Source organism: Mastigoproctus giganteus, chromosome 1 (genome assembly GCF_048544385.1).
Source record: "Mastigoproctus giganteus isolate SK-2022 chromosome 1, ASM4854438v1, whole genome shotgun sequence".
Classification (NCBI taxonomy): domain Eukaryota; kingdom Metazoa; phylum Arthropoda; class Arachnida; order Uropygi; family Thelyphonidae; genus Mastigoproctus; species Mastigoproctus giganteus.
This window is the reverse complement of record NC_143575.1, coordinates 206,678,780-206,697,509: the sequence shown is the minus strand read 5'-3', so window position 1 is coordinate 206,697,509 and position 18,730 is coordinate 206,678,780. Positions and strand designations below refer to the sequence as shown.

At 36.2% G+C, this 18,730-nt stretch overlaps 1 protein-coding gene across 2 annotated transcripts in view; it reads left to right on the top strand.

The window, feature by feature from the left end:
• Positions 1 to 18,730, top strand: part of LOC150091473 (uncharacterized) — a 189,736-nt gene that overhangs the window by 24,744 nt on the left and 146,262 nt on the right. For both annotated transcript variants that reach the window (XM_090375758.1, XM_090375749.1), the window contains exons 2-3: positions 7,764 to 7,869; positions 17,764 to 17,837. In XM_090375758.1, coding sequence (XP_090231884.1) covers positions 7,764 to 7,869; positions 17,764 to 17,837 — 180 coding nt within the window. The remainder of the gene's footprint in view (positions 1 to 7,763; positions 7,870 to 17,763; positions 17,838 to 18,730) is intronic.

Genomic DNA, 18,730 nt, shown 5'->3' with positions numbered 1-18,730 from the left:
GAAGGGTTTGTTAATGCTGACATCAAGTGGTTGGAGCTGGGATGTCAACCCTCCAGGTATGATGGCAAGTTTTGTTTTTTGCTCTGCAGCAATCTTCTTTGTGTTTTTTGTTATGTGTGCCCTGAACTGATCAAGCACCAATAGGGCAGGTTTACGTAAGAGCCCATCTGGTCTCCTGCTCCAAACTTTCTCAAACCAGATCTTCATCCCATCCTGATCCATCCAACCCTTGTCATGAACGTGGATAATCACTCCTCGAGGAATGTCTTCTTTTAGCATTGTTTTGCGTTTGAAAATCAGCATAGGAGGCAGCTTGGTTCCGTCGGCACAACAAGCTAGAACAACTGTATAATGGCTCTTTCCATGTCCACTTGTCTTTACAGTTACAGTTTTCACTCCCTTCTTATCAACAGTTCTGTTACTTGGGACATCAAATGGAAGGGGACTTCGTCCATATTTGCAATCTGTCCCAACTCAAACTGATGTGCCTTCAGACATTGAATGACAAAACGATGAAATTCAAGGACCTTCTGCTCATAGCTTTCAGGCATCTTTTGGGCGTCTGGTGCATGTATGCATGCTTAGTCCATTCCATTTACCTGAAGCACCAATTGTGTCCTCCTTTGAAATCAGTAACTTCTTTTTCATCAGCAATTCTTCTTGCCTCATGCTGAACCATCTTTGTGGACACAGGAATTCCAATTGCCCTTTGCTCTTCAATTCCCTCTCAAAATCAGGCCATTTTGCTGACTTGCCTCTCATTGCCTTCTGCCGTGGCGTTTTCAGTAGGGTTTCTTCTTCCCGTAGCCAGTCTCGGGTTGTTTTCTCAGTTGGAGGAGGACCAAACTTACGTTCAGCAGCACAATTTCCATTCACTTTTGCAAACTGGATCACTTTTAACTTGAATTCAGCACTGTATGAAAATCTTTTCTGAGCCATTTCTGGGCAGAACGTGGCAAAACGTAACGTAATATACCGGTAACAAGTGCGAAACAATGAGCACAAAGACAACAAGCGCAAAAAAGTGGGAAATGCAAGTAAAAAAATCTACAACCACTGTATAAGACAAACCCAGTTTTTAGACCCCAAATTTTTCGAAAAAAGGTGCGTCTTATGCATGGGGAAATACGGTATATCAGGCTTAGTGTTGAAGTTTGCAGATGATACAAAATTTGGCAGGGTTGTTAATGACAGTAATGGCAGTGTGCTACTGCAACAGGATCTAGATAATTTGGGCAGATGGGCTAAGAAGTGGCAACTGAAGTTTAACCTTGATAAATGCAAAGTACTGCATATGGGTAGAAGTAACCCCAGAGAAACGTTCCAACTGTGTGGTACTACACTTAAGGTGGTAGGAAATGAAAAAGACCTGGGAGTAATTGTGCAGTCAGATATGAAGTTTTCTGAGCAATGCAGACAGCTGCCAGGGCAGGTCATGGGGTTTTGTCAATGATATATAGGAATTTTGCTAGCAGGGAAAAGGAGGTGATTGTCCCTCTGTATAAGGCAATGGTTAGACCGTGCCTTGAGTACTGCGTACAGGTCTGGAGGCCTCATTTTAGGAAGGATATAGATTTGCTTGAGCATGTACAGAGAAGGGCAACAAGATTGGTGAGGGGAATGAAGGGATCCTCTTACCAAGAGAGGCTTAAGTTCTGCAAATTGCAGTGGCTGGTTGGCGCACTATGGTCATAGTTGCCGATGCACTCAATAAATCCGGAAACAAACAAACAAGCAATGGCTGGAGATTAGGCACCTGCGTGGTGATCTGATTGAGGTGTATAAGACCTTGAATGGGTTGAGCATGCTGAATTCTGATGGGATCCTTTCACTTGTTCAGATTACGAACCTAAGGGGCCATAAATTCAAATTAAGAAAAGACAGATGTAGAATAGATGTGCGGAAATTTGCCTTTAGCCAGCGGGTGGTTAATTGCTGGAACAAACTTCCATCTGTCGTTGTGGAAGTTGATAGGTTAAATAAATTTAAGGAGGAACTGGACAGGCATTTGGAGGGAATGGTGTGACTTTTTTTTTTTTTTTTTTTGGCTGATGCTGCATAAGCTCATACACTTGCTTTCTTCTATCACATGCCACTACTACTACTACTATAAGAAGTATAAGTTTTTATTTTTGTTCCCATACAAACTACGTTGGATAATAATAACCTGCGGCGTAACTAGAATCTAGATAAATAACTAGAGTTGACATTTGATTTTCTGCTTTAAAAATTCTGAAGAAAAATTCGACAATGTGTTTGAGACAGCTGAACTATGTCAAAGCACTTCAGAAGAAATAGCTGATGGACTGTGTTCCATCTATTTCTTCAAAGAATTGCACTCTAGCTCTTTGTCTCTACATACTTTACTTCCTTACGTTCTAGATTGTGGAGTCAGTTTAGTTTTGTTTGAGAGTAAAGTGGGAGCTTTTGTTATCTGGGTATTCGGAGCTTATTACAGATGGACAACATTTTCTGAGGCTGTAAATGCAACAGAGCACGGAAGACTGATCTGTGCCAATTTTGGAAGACATTTAACATCCTTGATAGAATATGGAACATTTCAAGACCCTAGCGTGATGTGACATCAACTTGTATGAGTGAAGTTTAGAAAAAACTTCTAAAACATTCCAAACTTAATAACAAAGGCTTCAACAAAGACGAGCTGATATCTTCTGTTACCAAATAAATTGTAACCTTAGTCCAGAGGTTGCAGCTGGTCCCGGAGGACAAAGATGTAGACGAGCCTGTGAATGAACAAGGTGAAGATTTAACAGCAGAAGACCTAGCCCAGTTGAATGTGTAGAGTTGAGGAGCAAGGGACAGCCAAATCCGTTGAGGAATCAGAGCAACCCAAGAAGCAGTTCAAATTAAAGGAAATGGCAGAAGTGTTTCATAAAAATTAGGAAGGTCTCTCCATATTTAAGGAAATGGATGAAAACACCAAATGTTATTTGAAAATAAGAAAGTTCAAGATTGCTTATCGTGAAATTTATGAAGACAAAAAAAAAGCATACGAAACAGATGAAGATCAAAGAGTTCATGTCACGTACAGTCAGGCCTCTTAGATATCACGATAGTTGTGTTCCTAGAAACCCTCATGCAATGCAAAATCGTGCAATATAAACAACAGGCCCTATGGGGAAAATGGGATTAGGTGCTGACCACCCAAGATTGAACACATGTTTGTAACCAAAACGTTAGCAAACAATAAATAATCGTAATAAAATACGTATTTTATTTAGACTATTACGTAATAAAGCGTTGCTGATGCTGTAATAAAATACATATTTTATTTAGACTATTACGTAATAAAGCGTTGCTGATGCTGTTGCTTCTATTGTAAACAAACTTGTTATTTGTTTGATCTTCTATTCAAATGGATGACAGCCATTCCATCTCTTCCAATTCTTTGTCTTAATCTAATGGATTTTGTTACACTTTGAGTTATGCTATGAAGGTTTTATTTTTTCTGCATTCTTTCAAATTCTCAGCGTTGCCTCATTTAGGCCTGTAGCACATGCAATATCACATGGTCTTTCATTTCACTCAGTGTTTCACAATTTCATATTTTTTCTCTATCAACAGGTGAACTGGCCATTAGTGGGAAACCCAGGTGGGCCGGAGTTCAGTGTGATTTTGGCCATAAACGCTAGTATGAAGCCTCTACAAATTTTTCCGAGTAAGAATTTTTGACCCAGTAGGCTGTCGATATTGCTTTTCTTTTTCTCTCTGAATCTGTAGTGTCTTCACCAGGATGCTTCCTCTTCACACCTTTTTTAGGGAATAAAGCACAATTACAAAATGTGGAGGCACACTTGATACATATAAACAAAGCTGCCTGCGTGTAGCAACTGAATAAACATCACTGTAAAGCTCACATTTTACTAAAGCACATTTCTGGGGGTTACTACTGTAAAACAATAAAAACAATTTCCAGTTACGTTTCTGGTTATAAACTGGTAGTAAACTTGATCTAATTGCATTTGTGATAATACCGATAGCTAGAATTTTGTGGGTTTTTACATTATTATGGCGAAATGTATTTCCCCTCCACTGATATAAAAAACATAAATACATTTTCAGAATCTTCTCTTCATTCCTGTCGTGTTTCGTTCAGTTGTTGATTCTGCATTCGACTGCCATTTCTTGTAAACACAAAGGCGAATCGTGCATAAGCGAATTTGATTTGTGTTCTATACGATATCATTCCCCTATTTATAAATCGTGTATGATCGAATTCATGTAGTGTAAATACGTGTTATACGTGGACTGACTGTACTACCTCCCTGACCTCTACTCAGCCTGCAACACCCTTTAATTAATGTCTTAATGCTTCAGATTCATTTTAAGTTATCTTCAGTTCATTACCTGAAGTGTATAGTTTCATTCATTTGATTCGTTGACTTTGATTAATTTTGTGCTTTAGACCAATTTTCTTAAGTATATACACTTTGGTTTTGATTCCCCTTAGTAGCCTTTATAAAGCCTACACGGCATACGAAATACATATCACTTTTTATAGTACAATAGCACGGTTTTTCTTATGTGCCAGTCCAGATACTTCACCGCTGTCCCAAAAAAATTTTTAATTGTTATGGTATGTAACTATTTTTCTTCATCCTTCTTAGGATATTATGTGGTTTTTGTAATTTTGGCATATCAGGAATATAGTAGCAATATTTTATTAGTCATTCTCGAGTTACGTAAGGAGTCCTGGAACGTATCTCTTACGCATGTCAGGACAGACTGTATATTTTCCATCCTAAGTAAAAAGTAAAATTACCTGGATAATTAGAGTTTTCAACGTTTTTTTTTCTATTATTTTCTATTTTTTTTTATACTACAGGTCCACTCCAAAAATGCCCTTGGTTATTACGAAATAATACCTGTGTGCATTTAGGACATACATAGAGTAGTATAGCTCTGAATCATCAGTACTCAATTTTGTTTGAGTATTCACATTCGTGTGCGTAGGCGCATTATAGCCAAAGTAGCTTATGCGACATAAACGCATACCATAACAACAACAACAGTTCCTGTGCGTGTTATCGAAGTTATCTTTCTCAGAAGTTGGAATGAAGGCCTATAATTATTTGATTGTATTAAAATGGACAAAAATTATGCTAAAGGACTATAGATAAATTGTTAGCATTATATTTTAAGATATTGGAAATTGTTCAAGTAAAAATCAGAATTCACGAGTTTGTTTCTGTTTCCACTGGGTTAAATAGAAGACCTTAATTTTGAAATTTTCTTAGTATGTAAATTAACTATTGTTATAGATCATGTGGTTATAAAATAAGTTTCTGTATTCAGGAGACCCCTAGTGTCAAGACGGTTAGAGATAATGCTGAGTGAAAATAGCTTGACTGTTGTCAGTAATTTTAGTCATTTGCAGTTCTCATGGATATGTTCCTAATATTTAAAATTTTTTATAAATAGCTTTAAACATCTTTTATATTACTTTCATTACTCTCTCCCCTTTTAAATAGTGATCTTATGTTTTTAACATACATATACTGTGTTAATGCTTTCTATGCATCCTTTCGTGGCTTACATTGGTGAGTCTTATTTATATACTTTTATTTCCATTACACTAGATATTAATATATACACCGATGAGCCAAAACATTACGACCACCTACCTAATATGATGTTGGTCCTCCATGTGCAGCCGAAACAGCTCATACCCAGTGAGGCATGGATGCTACAAGATTTCTAAATGTGTCTTGTGGTATCTGGTACCAGCACGTAACCAGCAGATCCTTTAACTCCTGTTAGGTCCATGGTTGAGACACTGCAGATCAGAGTTTCTGTTCCAACACAAATCACAGATACTCAATGCGATTGATGCCTGGGGAATTTGGAGGCCAGGGCAATACCTGGAAGTCTTCCTCATGTTCTGCAAACCAGTCTCGAACGATCTGGGCCGTGTGGCATGGCTTATTATCCTGCTGAAAGACTGCACTGCCAGAGGGGAATACCATTGCCATAAAAGGGTGTACCTGGTCGGTAGTGATGTTTAGGTAGGTGGTAGCCATTAGAATGCCTGGCACATGATGACTGGAGTGGCAAATGTGAGTCATCGGACCAGATGACCTTCCAATCAATCAAGGTCCAGTTTTGATGTTCGCATGCCCATTGTAAGCGCTGTAGCCGTTGAACTGTGGTTAGCATGGGCACTCGTAGCAGTCTGTGGCTACGCAGCCCCATTTTCAGCAGGGTTCAATGTACTGCGTGTTGTGACACATTACTCCCGTCACCAGCATTCCAGTTACCGGCAAGTTGTACCACAGTTGCCATGTACCATCTGGGAGAGCCTTCGCTCACCTCAAGCATCGATAAGCCATGGTTGTCCAACACCTCGACTATGCTTTGATATGCTTTGACCCAGTCGTCTGGCCATTACAATTTGGCTTTTGTCAAACTTGCTTAAGTCCGCTGCCTTTCCCATCTGAAAAACAAGAGTAACACTGATTAACAGAGCTCAGTATCAGGTGTTTTTTATACCATGTCCCGACCCGCACACTTGCCGTAGTTCACCTGCAGTTGCTTCGATTTGCATAACAACTCGCTGGTCATAATGTTTTGGCTCATTGGTGTATATGCAGGGTATTTGAACATTTTCTGGGCCTAACACAAAAAAAAAGCCGCCTGGAAATAAACTTTCCTTCATTATGTTTACTTTTGAGGGTATGTGCTTGATGCAATGTTCCTTATGTAGAACCCACTATCTTGGTACTCTACTCATCCCTTGACTGTATGTATTTCATTCTATACTACTTAACACCCTTTCAGAATTTCTATGCAGGAAGCAGATGTCACACCCACTATATTCTCAATCAGGTATGCTTGAGAATATAGTGGGTGTGACATCTTATCATTGTTATATAAGAGGATACCATTCCTTTGTGAGTTTCCTGTGGTGTTTGATCTTTAATTTCTCATGAAATTTCAGTGGCAAAGGAGTAATATTGGCCTGTGTAGATTTATCCATTTGAAGGTAAATATCACTCCTTTGTCTGAAAAAAAAAAAAAAAAATGCTATCATATTTATCTTGATGATGCCCTTTGAAATTTCTTTATGGTGAGTATATTTCATGTAATGCAACTCTGTAGACTGCTGTTTGGCATCCGTGGTTATAATTTGGTTGACAAACTTGAACTCTGGGCAAATTCGCAAAAATTGTCTTTTCACAATTTGGTTTGTATTCAAATCCTTTGTTTACCCATTTTGTATGAAATTTTTTTTCAGGTTTATTCTTTGTAAACAATTGCAGATATATTTCCAGAATATGTTTAATGTTTTTACTGTTTTGTAAATCAGTGTGATCTTTAAAAGTTAATAATAAACAGCATCGGTGTTTTTGGTGCTTGACACAGTTACCTTTCCCAGATTAATCTTTGGTGACTGTGACCCCCCCCCTTTGAATCTAGCCTCCCACACATTCATGGTCCATTTGTGAATAATCGTTCTGCAGTGTCTTCATATGCTTACTGATTGTGCTTCTCAGATAATCATTTTTGAAAAGAAAAAAAAAGTATTGCTTTCTTTTGTGAAATTATTGATTTCGATGGAAATAACTTTTTTCAATCTAAAAGCAAAATACTAATGTAAGATATTACTTAGAAAATTGGGTAACATTCATATAAATGTTTAATTTAATATTCACATTTATTTTCAAATAATGAAATGTATGGTAGGCCAGGAACTTTTGAAATACTCCTTGTATATATAGATATATGTATAATATATTTTTTAGGCCTTACAGGATGAGGGTCTTGATCCAGAAGAACATCTCTTTGAAGTTCCTGGAGAGGGAGGATCACCAGTTACCAAGAAAACACCTGTTATTAAAAGAATAGGAAGTATGTAAAATTTTCTTTTCTGTAAACTTTTTATACCATGAAACGTTATACCAGTGATTTTCATCTGAGTACTGTGAAGCTTGTGGCACCTCTTTAGGTGTCACAGGCTTCTTAAAAGCATTGCTCTGAAATTAGGAAAGAATGCCATTCAGATCAGTAACATTCTCTTTTGCCATGTGTGAAGAGGCCCAAGTTTTGAGGCCTACTGATGTACACGTAGATTAGTTAAATTTTTATTTAGTTCACATCCAACAGCATAGATACTTCTTGTGCAGTATTTTTCAACAGGAATCTGCAGAGGAACTTTGAGGAGGGATGGAGGGGGATCTGCAATCTGGATCACAAACAGACCTATCTGTAGAATTGCAGTACCTCACCAAAAAATTCATCGACAGAAAATACCCATCACAACTAATAAAAGAAACCATCACCAAAGTTCATAATAACACTAATAACCCAAACAAAATTATTAACCATGTGAACAAGAATAAGATACATAAACCCCTTATTGCACTCCCATATCATCAACAATACGCTAGAAGACTTCAACAGATTTTTAAAAATACAGATATCAAATTAATATTCACATCTTATAACAAATTAAGTTCCAAATTCAATTCATACAAGACAACACACGAGTATGAGACACAAGATCACAACAACATTATATATTTGATCAGATTGCCAAGCATATTACATAAGCAGTACAACAGCAAAATTCGGGACATCAAAAATTTCCAACACTCATGCATGTATGCTACCACTTTAATAGCTTCAAAACTAATTCAGCAAGTACAGAACTAACACAACACGTCCAATCTCAAAATCACAACCCACTCATCGATTCAGCCATCACAGTAGTTAAATTAAATTCCAGCTACAAAATCCTTAAAAACGAAGCCCTCGTCATCGAATGGTCTAAGCGCCATACATCACTCAACGTGTTAAACAAAAAGATTCCCGCCAATTTCTCCCCCATTTGGAATTTAGCACGTATTAAGTTTCCACGTGCACTGAAATGCATTTCGGGAACCCAACCCGTATATAACACAAGCGCGCTCTTTCTCTCCCCCCCCACACTATAGCTAACTGAGGACGGATTTTCGAAAGTCGCTCGTGTGCGGCTATTAGCTTGCATTTTTCTTCATTTAATTTAATTTAATTAGGCAACCATAGAATGGAAGGTGCACTTTCCTTTCTTAGAAAAATTTTTATAGCCCATAACTTAGTTTTAAACCCAAAATCCATGTTAGTTATTAGAATCCTATAACCACTATGTATGTGGTAAAACTCTCCACCAGCTAAACGGATTACTATGAGGTGAGTGCTGAAAATTAAGCTAAGCTATACATACGATCTAGTTATTACATTACAGCACATAAGGACTCCTTAAAAAATCAAGAGTCAAGAACCTGACATTAGTTAAATCTTCCACTTCCATTTTAAAAGTTAATAATCATACCAGACTGTCAGAAGGATAATTCTTACTTTGTCATAAGCAGTTATACTACCAAGTTTGTGGGAAGTCTGAAACAAGAGAATGTTGCTGCATCTGATTATATAGCACACAAGTTCCCATTGATTGAAGTAGCACATATTTTATCAGTTGATTGTGTGTCATTTTCTAATTTGAAATTTTTTGTGCACTAGTTTTTAGTGCTTAGTGTCATTGTAAATAAAGAAATAGATGTTTTGCAATATCAGGTCTGTTGGCTTTAGTTTGTGAACCTACAAAATCTATTATGAATGGGGAGAGAGGGAGAGAGAGAGAGAGAGAGAGAGAGAATCAGAATCTGTTTAGTGATCCTTTGTTGGGAATTGACATCTGCAGAAGAAAATTTGAAACATGCACACTGTCTCTAGTCATGCTTGGGTTTTTAATAATTCTTTGTAGCAATGCTTAGTGTGAGGAGATATTCAGACATCTTTTTGGTGAAATAAACAAAAGTGCAGTTCTGATCTCTTACTGGTGGATGATCAGAAATGCTCTTGACAGCATTTCTGAACATCTAGCAGCCGTTGATATCTAGACTTAGCTGTCAAGGTAACTTTGCTTGTAATGGGGCCATATGAGGAATAAAAACTAGATACTGTTAAAACATCCATTAATATTTTCTTCAGATTCAGCCTTTTAGAGGCTGAATCTGAAGAAAAATCACTCAGACCCTGATGACCTCCAGTAGTCCTCCCCCCCCCCCACAGTTTCCTCTTCCAATCAAATATTATGTATTTACAAAAAGTATCAGTCTTAGCAAGCAAAAGTCCCTAATATTAAGTTAAGAAAAGAAAACAGTTTACGTACAGTATAATGCAATAAAGTGCACTATATGTATTTATTCACAGTAAAGTTTGCTGTACTAATATATATTTCATTAGAATTAGTCTTACTTATAAAAATAATTCAACCTATGAATGAAACTTGGGATAGTATTAAGTTTTATAAGTCATGGACTGCTTGTAATGCAGTTATGCTAAGAATGTCTTTATATTTTTATGAAGATTATTTAGTAGGGAATATTTTTAAAAAGTCAAATTAAGCTGTGTAGATGGTTTATTTTCAAAAAAAAATTATGCTTTTTATCTTATTTAATCTGGGATAATTAATAGCTTAATGGAATTAATAAACTGTGTTAGAGATACAAATGATATTTCACTTTTAGGATATAATTCTACTCTGGAGTAAATAAAAAAAAAAAAAAAAAAATTATAAAATATAAAAAAAAAAAATACTCTGTTTAATAATATAATGTTTGGCCCCTTATTCAGAATACCAAAATTTTGAAAGAACTAAAATCCAAGGTTCTTGGTAATATCTGAAAATGGTTATCTGAAGAAAAAGCCCATTTCATTAAAATTAACTTACCTCCATCACTTTTATAGGTTGGAGTTTAGTTTTTACTGTTCAGAAAATTTTTAGTTCCAAAGATTTCGGTGAAAAAGGCCAAATTTAGTAAGCTATATATGTTTTTGTGCTATTGGTCATTGATGCTTTTATCGTATCAACCACTTAAATATGGCTGGCTTTTAGATGAATAACAGCTTCCATTAGAATTGTCTTATTCCATGGAAATTTTTGTTCAGCAGTGCAGGTATACACTACCAAATAAAAACAATTTACTTTTTAAAAGCTAGTAAACTCTATGCTCTTGGTAAGCAGAAATTGTTGTATAATATGTTGACAACTTGGTTATATCACTTGGTGGCAAGTATGCCTGATTTTTATAAGTAAAAAATAGCTCCGAATGAAATTAGAAATTCATATGCCAGTGCCACTTGGACATTTTAAATAGTGGCCCAAGGGCATGTTACTCTGCATAGAGTAACAAAAGCCAAGTATCCTCTTTATGCTGTTGATAAAAATTTGAGTGTTCGGTGTGTATTTATTACCTTGCTGTAACCAAATGTATCCTAGGCTGCAAAAGATTTGCCGTGAAATGCAGCTATAACAAATAGAAGAAAAATCACCTCTGATGGTAGGTATGAAACACTTGTTGCTTTTCCATGTTAAATAGTTTCAATTGAAATTATAAAGTTGTGTAGCTCCGAAGATTACAAAACATGCAAATTGAAAGCTAAGTACCGTTTTGTGCCATTGGGAAAGTTTCAATGTTTGCTCTATCACTTTACTGTTATGAGCAAGAACAGTGGGCTGCAAAAATTTGCTTTGAATGACATCTGATGGCAGAATGAATTGCTCCAGACTTTGCTCATGAAACAGCTTTGATAAAAAATAGAAAGGCACATTACTTTAAATTATTTACCAAGTTAAATAATTGGCATGGTTATGCATCCTGAGAAAGGTGGTGATGCTGTTATTGATGAAGGAATGGATGAAGAAAAATTGACACATTCATTTGTTTAAAACTGGAGAACTTATTAAGGGGCTGGAATAAAAATTTCATTTCTGAGCAATATTTTTATTTATTCACTGCACCACTTGTATATAAAATACAAGTGGTGCAGTGCAGTGGAGTGGTGCAGTGAATAAATAAGCTAACACATGAATCAATTAACTTTACAGGACATGATTAAAAGATTATGGACTACTGATTCTGGCTTTTATTGTTTAACATCAATCAAGATCTGATAACCATGTTCAAACTTGTAATATAAAATTATAGTGCATATTGGAAAGCACCTGCAAACATTAAAATTTATATTTTGTACTGCTTTTAGATAGTGCAGATCTTAATGTTTTTAATTATAGAACAATCCTATTATAAGCCATCTTGCCATGCTCATTTCAAGTTGTGTTTATTTATTTGACATGCCCACCATCACACGCAAAAAAAAAGTTATACACAAAAAACCCAGTCAGTGGCATGTTACTCTCTCTCTCTCTCTCTCTCACACTAGTGTTCTTTCAATTTAATTGTCAGTGAGCATGTTTTGAATTATTGTATGTTGTGTAACAATTTATATACTATTTCTTACACACACACACACACACACACACACACACACACACACACACACACACACACACACACACACACACACACAGGTGATCCCCACTTAACGCTGATAATTCATTCTGGAAAAACAGAGCGCTAAGTGAGCACTGCATTCCCATAAGGTAACATATGTATTTGTGAGATGCGGTCGGTGCCATAGGAAATATTTCCTAATCAATAATAAACGGTAGTGAAAAGATGCACAAATGTCGGTCAAAATAATTAATATATTCAGATATTTGTACATATAAAATATTCTGCATTACATATGTATATAATTATGTGGTAACTACTTATGTATCAAAATTAAACTTAAAATTCCAATTAAAATCATGAATTTAATTGATTAATTTAATCATGAAAAATGTGTCGATTTTGGGTTGAACTTGGGCCGTCTTCCAAATAAACTAAAAGGGGTATTAATTTTAAATCCCCCGCAGCATTACCACCCAACAATAAAGTCAACCGATCCTTTGCCACTTTGAAACCTGGCATGTTTTTTTCTTCTTTCAATATGAAACTTTTTTTAGGCATTCGTTTCCACAAAAGTCCTGCTTCGTCTATGTTAAAAACTTGTTGAGAAGTATAACACATACCCCTCTTCAATAATTTTAACAAGTTCTTTTTTGAACGTTTCGGCTCCTTCTGCACTTGTGGCTTCTCCCTGGATTTTAAATCTATTCAACCAGCCCTTACTAGTTTTAAATGGTTCCACTTTTTTTTTTTTTTTTTAGGTGAGTTTACTTCAGATCGTGACATTGGCTAATCTCTCTCTCTCTCTTTTTTTTTTTTTTTTTATATTTAACTTAACTGAATTCTGCATTGGATATTATCTTCAATAAAGTTTTTCCAATTCAATCCCAATAGCCGGCCTAGCTCTAGTTGCTTTTAGTGGAACAGCTATCTTTCCCGCTGCTAAAATTAATTCTTTATTTTTTTTATGATTGTTCTTACAGTTAAACTTGCAAGTTCTAAATTATGGCACACATTTGCTTGTCTTTGACCGGAATCGATTTGCTTCAAAATGTCTAATTTAATTTTCAGATTCAGTCTTTTTCTTACATTTATAGTCTTCGTACTGCGCCCAGACGTTGTTGCTTTTTCATTCTTATCGGCCATTATTAACTCTTCGAAAATGTAACTGCGTTGGTTGCATTAATTATGATACAATGTTCAAGTAAACTGTCCGTTACGCACAATGTCTAATACTGTACTGAGTGTTGACTAGACTTCAGATAAATGCATATAACGCAAATATTACAAGGAATATACTTGATCATTTTTTAATATGTTGATCTCGGAACTACGTAACAAGTCAGTGTACTGCAATTAAATTAGCGTGGGAAAATTTCTCAAGTCGGCGTGGGAAACATTTTAATGCCGTTTTGCAATTCATTTTCAAGCTATTGACTCCATCAAATGAAATGATTTTGTTAAATATGCCAAAAATGCAATCTGTAAAAGAGCATTATAGTGATCTGGGACTGCGTTATAGTCAGATACGGGTTATAATATAAGAACAGCGTTATAGCGAACCGCGTTATAACGGGGGCCTGCTGTATATTTTTTCCTTTTTCTTTCTATGCTTACTGTAACAGTTTACTTGAAACTATGCCAACAGTGAGGTGGGGGAAAAAAGTGTTTTCTGTTATTTTCAAAAAAAAAACAAAAACAAAAAAACATTGCATTAAATATTTATAAAAATAGGAGTTTAAAGTTTTGGAAAGAATGATTTCTGAAATGGAGCCAGATAATGAAAGTAGCATGATCAAAAGAAAATTGGATGATCTGATGAGCCATTACACATTTAGTTTGGAAGGTGGGGTGGGGTGGGAGAGCAAACCAGGCAATTTTGCTTACATTTATTCTTTAAAAACCTCAGCCCAGTACAAGAAGATTGCTGCCCTTTCTCTGATTGAAAAAATTTCCAACTAAAATGAAAGTTCAGGATGATTCTAAATTATTGTTGGGGTTTCCGTGGCCTATAATTTTCAAACTGGAAACAACAAAATAAAATTGCTAACGGAATATGAAAGTGTAACTCAAAAGGTTTTTTATTTGGCAACCCTGTACTTGCTGCATTGATGTCTGGGAGATATTGACGACATTACTTCAAATGGCGACTGTTCAAGAGAAGGCAATGTGTGTACTTTGGTTTTTCAAAACAGAGTTTGTCACAACGCAACGTTGTTATAGAATAGAAAAGATCCAACTTCAAACTCAGTATGGAAAAGATCTTTGGGGAAAAAACAGTGACAGTGGTGACCTATCTGGACATGCTACACTGTATCTGTTACCCCAGTTGGAAAATCATCAGCCAAATGTGGTGTTCCAGCAAGATGGTGCATAGCCACATTGGGCTCATATTGTTGAGAATTTCTTGTCATGCATTTTCCTGGGCACTGGGTTGGGCGTGGTGGACTGATTCCATGGCCTCCACGCTCACATGATCTTACGGCCGCCTCTGTAGCCAGGTGGGAAGGAGCAGCAGTGCGTAGCACACGCTTCTTGATTAGACCGGGGTTCGAGCCTGTCATCACCAAATACAGAGGATGCGGAAAGGTCCGGGAATGACCGCCGCATATTCCCGGAGCAATATGGCCTTAATTGCTAATGCTCCTAATAACCAAACAACAACATCATGATCTTACACGGCTTGATTTCTTCCTGTGGGGATATGTGAAGGGCACTGTACAATGTCCCCTGTGACTTCCTCGATGAACTGTAGCTCAGAATTGTTGCTGCGATCGAAACAGTTACACTGCAAATGCTGGAGAACACTTGTAGGGAAATTGAATATCACTTGGACATCTTACTTGCCATGAAAGGTGTGCATGTTGAAGTTTAGCATTCGACAGTATTGATTCTATAGGTAATAACTTTTTGAGTTACACTTTCATATTCCATAAGCAGTTTTATTTTGTTGTTTCCGGTTTAAAAATTATAGGCCACTGAAACCCCCACAATAATTTAGAATCACCCTGTATGTTGCTCATGTATGCAGACAAAGCATCACCAAATTAGGTGACATGGCATTGTTTTTGTTACACCTCATTGGGATCGCCTTCACGAGTTGCCTGTTATTGCACTACCTCGAATAAGCAGTGCTTCCCCAGTAGAGAAAGCTAATGTTATTTATTCTCAGTGGATACCACCACCCAGACAGCACCATTTCAAGGCTTATTGGCTGCTCATTGGTCGACAGGTAGGTACCCCAGTGATACAATGAGTAACAAATTCGATGTAACAAAAACTATGCCATTTCACCCACATTGGTGATTTTCTACAAACTAAAATGATGCTTTTCACCTAACTTGTTTGTCTAGTAAATATCCCATGGTCTGAGGCTTTCAGCCCTAAACCCTTTAGTACTCTACTATCACACACTGTCTTACATCTGTCATGTTGTGAAGTTAAACTTCATAACTGGGTTGTCACTCATTGTATCACATGGGATACCTACTTTCCCACTGAGAGGCCAACAAGCATTCAAAATGGTACCATCTGGCACCTACTTCGCAAAAATTATGCTTTGCACTAACCTGTTCGTAAATTTCCCATAGCCTGAGGCTTTCATCCTAAACCCTTTTTTAGTGCTTATGTATGTTTAATTTCAATAAATTTTTATTGAGTTTTACCTCTGAGTTTTAATGTTTTACCAGTTGTAGCATAATATGTATTGCCAAAAATAAGATTGAAATGGGGAAATATTGACAAGCTATAGCTTTGATAGAACCTATCACTGATTTATGGAAATGGGCACGCCATAGTGTGATTATACTGTGTACATGTTCTTTCAGGACATGTATTATAGCAGGATGAACTATATTTGTTTCACATGTGATTTCTTTTTCTAAGGACCTGAAACTCAGAATCCAGAAGTCTTTTGGGCACAAGTCTTCTGAACGAAGCACACAGTATTGTACAAATGTCATATTTAAGTATGTCTAGAGAACAAGGAAAATCACGACTGCTGTGAGCCATTCTAATGGAATGGTTTTTTTTTTTATGTTGTAAATTTATAGCATGCTGTGATGTGTGGTGTTATCAATATGACTAAATTATTTGTAGTCTTTGGCATCATATGTGACTAGGATCAAATTTTGAATCTGTTTCCATTCAGTTTATTATGATATTTCTTTAAAAGACATTTGTTGGCTAAAACCTCAGAGTATGAAGGAGTTTACTTATGCACACACACATCGTTTATACTACCAGGGTAGTTTTAATTATCTCATTGCAAATACCTTCACAAGTAGCCATGGTATTGCATTTCCTTGAATAAGTAATGCTTCACCTATGGAGAAGACTATTGTTACTTATCCTTAGTGGATACCACCACGCAGATGGCACCATTTTGAAGCTTATTTAACCACCCACTGAAGAGAAGCTAATAAGCTTCGAAACAGGGTGGTGGCATCCGCCGGGAATAAGTAACAGTAGTCTTCTCCATAGGTGAAGCGTTACTTATTTGAGAAAGTGCAGTACGATGGCAACTCATTGTGAAGGTATTCACAACATGAGAAATAATTAAAACAATGTATTAAAATTACCTTGGTAGTATAAATGTCTGCATTAACCCATGCATAAGTAAACTCCATGATATTTCTTGTTTTGTATATATGCCCTTCACCACCTACATTTAAAAAGTTTAGGTCTTGGCCTTTTCAAAGAGATTTTTAAACTGCTATCACTGCCATTGTGTAGAATGGTACTCATCTCTCAAGTTTCATCTGATATGCAAAATTTTTTTTATATTTCTTTCAAATTACATGTTTTAGATATACCATTTTAGTGTATGGTGGTGGATATAATTCTCTGATATTAGTGGGCAGCAATATTCAGTTTCAACTTTTTTTTTTTTTTTTTTTAAAAGTTGATCTTGCCACATTTCATATAAACCTAGCCTTTTATTTCTTTCTCATAGCTTGAAAAAAATGTTTTCCCTTTTAGTTGTCTTAATTTTTGCCAATTGGTTATCTTTTCTAAAAAATCACTGCATTCACTCAAGTAATAAGATAAGAACCATCAGCAACCGTTGTAATAGGTCTCCATGGTCACCTTAAAAACTCTCCTATTGCTTTTTGTTTCTCTTAATAAAAGTATTTTTACTCTCCCCTCCACACTCTTTCTCTCTCAGTTAGTTGTAAACCATTCACAGTAATTGTTCTGGCCTGGCCACTTTCTCATGTCTCAGTGAATAGTCATTGCCAGTTGATGCAATTGCAATTCAAGTTCTTGAACTTGAATTATTAGCAATCACTAAATTTAAATAATTCACTGCACCTGCATCAATTTCCTTAATCTTTTATACTGGCTATTGTAACTGTTATTGTATTATGCTGAAAATAATTCCGAACCTTTTATAATTATATATTCAATTTTTTCATTACATTGTTTTATGATAAATTTTTTTTATAACATAAATTAAATATTTAAGGAAAATCAACAAAAGAAAATGCAGAGGGACAGGATGATGAAGATGATGAGAAGGGTGACTCAGAGGATGAAAAGGTAAATATAATCTTCATATTTTGGATTTATTTTTAAACAACAGTTAAATGCTTTTAACTGCAAGTCTGCCTTCATAGGCATCCACCTTCCTTGGTTTTGTTTTTCCATTTTAATTGCTTTGTTAAATGTTTCACTTTAGGGTGGAATCATTCACATGAATTATAGGTAAAGGGTCAAGTAACAGGAATCAAATCTGAATTAATCCAGCAGTGGTGGCATTTGGAACATATGACAGCCACCTACTTTTTTGAGTTTTGTAAATTCTGATATACTGATGTTTAACATTTTTATAATGAATTGCTGTGTTTATTAAATGTAATTTTTTAAATACTAGTTGTACCCAGCATAACTTATGTCATCTTTCTGATTATGGCGTAAATAGTTTAATCTAGATCCTTCAGTCTTCACCATTCTTGTTTAGCGGTGATATAATTCTAGAGCAGTCACCTGTGGGATATATGCATATGTCTCTATTTGCAGGTGGTTCCCCGTCTTCTCCAACAAATATTGCAGCTACTTCCATTTTGGATGTAGGTGCATTATCGTCTCTTATCTAAGGCCGGATCTTTTATAAATGCGATTTGCAGTTTCCTTGTTGGATTGCCCTGGGTTATTTGATGCATTTGTTTATGTGACTCAGCAAATGGGTTAACTTTAACCCTTTATCCGGGCTGGGGATATGCTGTGGTCATTCCTTGACCTTCCGCATCCTCCGTATTTCGTGGTCACGGATCAAACCACGGTCTAATCAAGAAGTGTGTGCTATGCACTACTGCTCCTGCCCACCTGGCTACGGATGTGCCTAAAGACATAAAATAAATATACATCGATAGCTTTCAGGCATAGGTTGCCTTTCTTCGGTCAAAAAATATTAGTACAAAAATTAGTAAATA